We start from the raw sequence: 5,894 nt of genomic DNA, 5'->3' as shown, positions 1-5,894 counted from the left end.
AGGTCTAGGTGAGTCACTACAGTAGGCATCTCACCCAGTGCACCCATAGCCCACTAGTCCCTACTGAACACGCACACACACACCCCCATGGTCAGCACTAGGTGACTAGAGTCAGTACGTCCATTTTTGCATTTGTTCATCATCTTGCACGTTGGCCTCAAAATCAGTCCTGCACCGCACAAATGCCCTCTACCACTCACTCTCCCACTCACCTTCACTCCCCCCACCCCCCCTCTCTCCCTCTCTCTTCCTTGTACTTCTTTACAACGTCAGTATCCCGTCGGTCATTGCCATAGAAGTATACCGTCGACCGTCGCCCTCCCAAAATCCCACCGACCGTCGCCATCAAGTATCCCATCGATCATCGCCAAAGAATTATCCTACTGGTCATTGCCAAAGAATTATCCCACCAACCATCACCATCGCCATCGCCAGATCACACCAGTTGCAGGCTTGCCACATCGCGCCGATCGTTACTCAAGCGGTATTGTGCCAATTGTCATCCTCATAGACCACGCAGATTGTTGCCATCAACTTAGCCCGTCGACTGTCGCCATGGAAAGAATCCGTTGACCGTGTGGATGCAAAATCTATATAAACATGCCTTATCATGCCAGGTGGTCGCCATTATAGTTTCCCCCAGACTCTTGCAAAATTGGCCCAGAATTCTCACAGCTTCTTGCCCTCTTCGACTACCATCTAGATCAGCCTGCTTATGTCCTCTCGCTCTTCCTCGTCCACTGACTCCCTCATTACTCAATTGCCATCCCTCTTTCCGATGGATCCTGCACACGAGTTCTTTGAGTTCAAAGCGGACTTGGGACTCCATCCCCACCCTATCCCATAGGTCACTAGCCCCTCAGATTCCCAAAGCACTCCGTCTGCCGCGATCCGCATGCCTTCCAAGATCCCCATGGAAGATTTGCAAGGGGAAGAAGAAGTGTCCAATAGGCAAGCCACCCAACAGGGTACGATAGCATAACAGCTGCTATACCCCCCTCATGATCAAGGAAGTGCACCCCAGATCCAACAACAAGTGAGTACAAGGTCGTGCGCTCTCAATCACACTCACCACTTGGAGAAACATGGTTTCAAGAATTGGACGTGTGTGTTGTGCATTCACATTTCGCCTACAAGGGTCACAACGACACCCTCGACTACCATACCATAGCTACCTACACAGCACTGAAGCAGCAAGAGGTGGAGGAGGTGATCAGAGTTGCAGGATTGAGCAGAGTGGTAGACCACCTCCCATGTAACCTGGACATGAAGCTGCTGGCAGAATTCCTACAGGCATACAACAGCAACACCAACATTGGCGTCCTGCGAGACGCATGAGGCAATCACCACCACTACCACATCAATCAAGATGTGGTACAGGTAGCCTGTCAGTCGTCAACGAGAAGTACTCCAAAAAGAAAAAGCCGGACGCCCTCGACATGTTCTGTCACTATGACCTCCAGAAGAGCAAGGGCCAACTCCAGTTCACTGCCGCCATTCACAAGCCTGAGGTGGAACGACTAGTAAGAGCCTTGCAATGGCTCACACAAGTCAAGCACACGGACCACCATCAGTCCGTCATGCCAAATATCCTATTGCCCTTGGTGGAGCCCCAAGATACCGATTGGGCTGACTACTTCTGCAGCCAAATGAGGGATGACCTCAAGACACATGGGGAGGTAATTGGCAACCCCATGCTATACATGCCGATCCTCTACTACCTGCAACAACAACATCCACCAGTCGGCTTTGGGTTGGCCAAAAAATCCGCCCACGGGTCCAGTGCAAACAGAGCCCGAAGAGATAGAGGTCAAGCCCAAGTGAGCGAGAACAACGCCCAGCGCCACTCCGGTCGATCATGTGCGACCGGGTTGCTCGCACAATATGAGGACCGCCAGATGCAAGAATTCATACACCAACAATTGCAACTCCAGTAGACAGATTCTCAAAATGAGGGCGAACGGGTTCAAGAGGAGACCATCCTCATCCAAGGTGACAAAACAGTCACCATTGGCCTCCATCCTAGAGCCAAAGCCACGTCGACCACTCCCACTACACCCTATGTCTCGGTCTCCACCCCCCCCCAAGAGACCACATCCTTCACCACTGGCACCTTTTCCTCTCCATGGGCATGCCTAGCAGAGGCCCTACAGTTTTGCAGAGTTATAGGTCACCAAGTGGCTATAGCCACATGTCGGCTAAGCAATTATCGAGTGCAGACCTGATGGAACAGCACCTCTTTGAAGCCATGGCACACCTCCCATAGGTCGCATGCACAATTTTGCAGAGGAGGCAGGAACAAGCCTCATAGCTCTCAGCTAGTCTCCTGCAGGCACAGCTTTTTGCACATGATAGCCAATCCATAATGGTTGCAGCCCAAGCCACGGGCCAGGTAGCAGTACAAAGAGCAGAGGAGTACCGTGTGAAAGCTGAGGAGCTCGAGCTAGCTATTACAAGGCTCAAAGATGACCTCGCCACCACAAGCGAATCCCTGGTCCAAACGCTCATGGACTAGGTCGACAAGGAAGAATCTTGCTTGCGAACAACGCTAGAGCAGAAAGTGCAGGCAAAGGCACAATACGCCAATATGCAAGAGTACTAGGCATAATAGATCCAAACTCTATAGGATCTCCAAGCACAAGAAAGGAACTTACGGTGTCCCTCCAAGCAGAGAACGAACGACAGCGCGCCCTCGACCAATCAGAGGAGTAAGGATTGGAAGACTGGGAGCAATAGGAGTTTCGGATGTACAGGGAGGTCTCCACATAGTTTGCCACATACACACTTGCACCACGCCCCGTCCCCTAGACCCTCCAAATGCACTTCAACACACTCCACGTGCAAAACCTCATCTTCCACTTAGACCTCACTACTCCACTTCCTCCTAACGACCTTTAAACCATCCTCCACCGTAACCTCGACCACTGCCGCCCCATCTAAGCCATGTCATACTTCTCCTTAGATCTCCAACCCACTTCTTTGTCTCTCCTCTGCCCCTTTGACCTCCAGACTCTAGCCGCCCATCCCATCCTCCTCAATTTTTAAGCCTGGTGCTGCATCATTCACGGAGTCCCTTAATTATCCAACAGCTGATGAAGTGATGCAAATTGCAAAGCCCAAGGAACTCATGCTGTGGGTCTGCACACCCGAAAGTCTACATATCTCTCTTCTTTTTTATGAGTTTGTATACCCTTTCTGGGATTTCTTGTTATGACTTTATATACTCATGCCTTTGTGTGGGAGTTTTTGTACTCATGCATTGGAGGATTATACATTCATGCCCCTTACGAGGGAATTTTTGTATTTGATTTTCCAATATAAGTTATTCATTGATTATGATTTATAAGTGGCATGTGCATGCCACTTCTATACTTATGTTTATTTGTTTTGTTTTTTACTTTTATCCCAACAGATTCTTAATAATAGAGTTTTCTTAATGAACGTATTGAACCATAAACAATGGAAAAAAGAATTCCTTTTCTTTGTGGATTTAATGGCTTACTACATGGTCTTCCATCTCCTTTTGAAGTTGCACATGTGCTTAATTGAAATTTCCTATGTTCTGATCAATCTATTTCTATGCTTGTGGAAACAAACTAAAGACCACCTCAAAAAAAGCCTTTATTAGGAAAGAGAGATAAAGTAACCTTTCAAGGCTTCCAATTCATGGATCTATTGTGTTTGTTAAGCCAATAGACAAATGCTTCCTTAAGGTTTTGAGAGCAGTATTAAACTCCAAATTATTTCTAGCAACCCAAAGTAGACCACAATCCATGTGCTCTAAATTGGTGTGCTCCAAATTGGATTGAAACTTCATGCTTGACCCTAGTCTAGATCCAATTTATGGGCTCTCCTATTGAATCTACCTCTTTGGGATTTGGACATGAAACAAAGAGATGCCAAGATGTCCTCTTTGTGCCCTTGGACACCTCTTGCATTTACCATCACCTTTGCCAATGTGATCTCCTCTACAATTAGTCACATCTTTGTAAGTGGAGGAGAACACGAAATAAAAAGATCACGGTCCCTGATCAGTGATCTTATGTTAAGATGAACGACGGACATAAATAAAAGAGCTGTGGAAAAGAAGGATACCAAATAAAGAAATTTCCTTTGTCATATACTCTGTTACTACGTAGATCTGAGCATATCTGAGAAAAAGCTACGAACTTTAGTCGCGCTGTCAAGAACAAAACAAGGATTTTGTGACTACAAGTCATCCTTTCTACAAAAGTGACGGGTGAGGCACTCTGACGGGATCATTGTTGGCAACGGGACCATGATAGTCGTTGACGACAAGGCGGACCGACTGCCTATGGGAGGAACAATGGGATTATTTTTCGCAACGGGGTCTTGGTAGTCGTCGACGACAGTACACGCCGAGACGGGCCTCCGATGGGAGGAACACTGACGGGATCGTTGTTGGCAACGGGATCCTGGTAGTCGTTGACGATATTACGCGGAGACGGGCTTCCGATGGCGGGAACACTGACGGGATCATTGTTGGCAACGGGATTCCGGTAGCCGTGGAGACGTCTACCGTGGAGGGACGGCGGCGGAAGGATTAAGATAGGCGGGTCCTGCACAAACACAGTGCACAAGAGCTGTAACAGCTTGCTACTTATAACAATGGTGCCATGTGAACATGTCGAACGATAGAGCGGGGAGCGATCGTTACCCGTCGACCTGGAGGTCGAGGTACTGACGGAGCGGACGAAGGGCGGAAAGGTTCTTCAATAGCTGGACGCTGGAGGGATGAAACAAAGGCGAACACGTATACTCAATGAGTCCGAGAACTAGAGCTTGATCAAGACGAGCACCCAAAAAACAGGTGTGTGTATGAGAGAGAGAGCGCGCAGATGCCTCACCGGTGCCGGGCGAGGTACTCTGGCGGAAGAGGCAACCTGCATGCCAAGAATGACAGCGCAGAAGAAAGTAATGAGGAAAAGGTCGCTGGAACACACTGTAGCAGCCATTGTTGCAGGTATAGTACTTCGACCGGATTGCTGATGATAATCCCAGACGGTTCACAAGCATTTTATACGTCGACTGGAATGGAAAACCCCCCCGACTCCCTCCCGACTGCAATCCTGGATTTGTCATCTATTTATTTACTTGAGCGAGGCGGGCGGGTGCAATGTTGTTGGATTATGTCCATTAACGTAAGGCTCGATGAGTTTTATATATATATATATATAAACTTGACGGCCAGCTTGTATTATAAGGGTGGGTGAGTCCCAACAAAGACCTGAACGACAAAAATTGGCCTAAAGAGTCGGCATGGGCACGCTAAAAGCAAGGAAACACCACCCAGAGTAACATCCAAAATCTGATATTATCAATGGATTTTGATGTTACTCTGGGTGGTGTTTCCAGGCCAGAAAATTCAATTTACCCAGCCTGACCCAAATATCTTTCAACCTTTTCCGTCACCATCCCGAAGTACGTCTCAGCCCCCATTTGCTATTAAGAGCTGGAAACAGACTTCTATACACCAGTCTTGCTGAGATGTTTTTTAAAATGTCCTCCCTAAAAACCATTGTGAAGGTCTCTGAGACTTCAGCTCAATGCAATTTGTGGGCCAAGCTGCAGAGGATCCTATGAAGGAAAGCTGTTTCTTGAACCGACAGCAAAAAAGTGCAACAAAATATCACCTATTGCCCTCCAATTCCCAGAGGTAGGGACCCAAATTTGAGACCAGTACCTCAACCCTTTCTTGAATATACTACGGGCTTTGGAAATGTCTTGCCTAGCCAAAGATTGGCCATCAATCCTCACAACATTGCTCCACCATATGGATTCACTCAAACTGGCATCCCCTCTCAGCCCCCCCTTCCCCTTCCATACCATCTTAGATGTACAAACCTTCCACACGCCAACCGGGCCTTGCATCA

The 5,894-nt window shown here is 48.0% G+C and overlaps 1 protein-coding gene across 1 annotated transcript; it reads right to left on the bottom strand.

Annotated features, from left to right (window-relative positions):
- Nucleotides 1–4,259: 4,259 nt before the first annotated feature.
- Nucleotides 4,260–5,153, bottom strand: LOC147886233 (uncharacterized). Its single transcript, XM_087395035.1, has 3 exons — nucleotides 4,869–5,153; nucleotides 4,679–4,747; nucleotides 4,260–4,580 (listed from the first exon to the last, which is right to left on the bottom strand). Exons 1-3 carry the CDS (start codon nucleotides 4,974–4,976, stop codon nucleotides 4,314–4,316), a joined length of 444 nt encoding a protein of 147 aa, XP_087251161.1. The 5' UTR covers nucleotides 4,977–5,153; the 3' UTR covers nucleotides 4,260–4,313.
- Nucleotides 5,154–5,894: the final 741 nt, after the last annotated feature.

Source organism: Dipteris shenzhenensis, chromosome 24, assembly GCF_047967505.1.
Source record: "Dipteris shenzhenensis isolate YYH24624 ecotype China chromosome 24, Dip_SZ_1.0, whole genome shotgun sequence".
NCBI lineage: Eukaryota > Viridiplantae > Streptophyta > Polypodiopsida > Gleicheniales > Dipteridaceae > Dipteris > Dipteris shenzhenensis.
Note: the sequence above shows the minus strand (reverse complement) of the source record. Positions and strands in the feature narration are given on the sequence as shown.

Coding starts and splice junctions, on each gene's coding strand:
- LOC147886233 (XM_087395035.1), bottom strand. CDS start 4,976: ATGGCTGCTACAGTGTGTTCCAGCGACCTTTTCCTCATTACTTTCTTC. Junction 4,748..4,868: donor GAGTACCTCGCCCGGCACCG/GTGAGGCATCTG, acceptor TCATCCCTCCAG/CGTCCAGCTATTGAAGAACC. Junction 4,581..4,678: donor CTCGACCTCCAGGTCGACGG/GTAACGATCGCT, acceptor GTGTTTGTGCAG/GACCCGCCTATCTTAATCCT.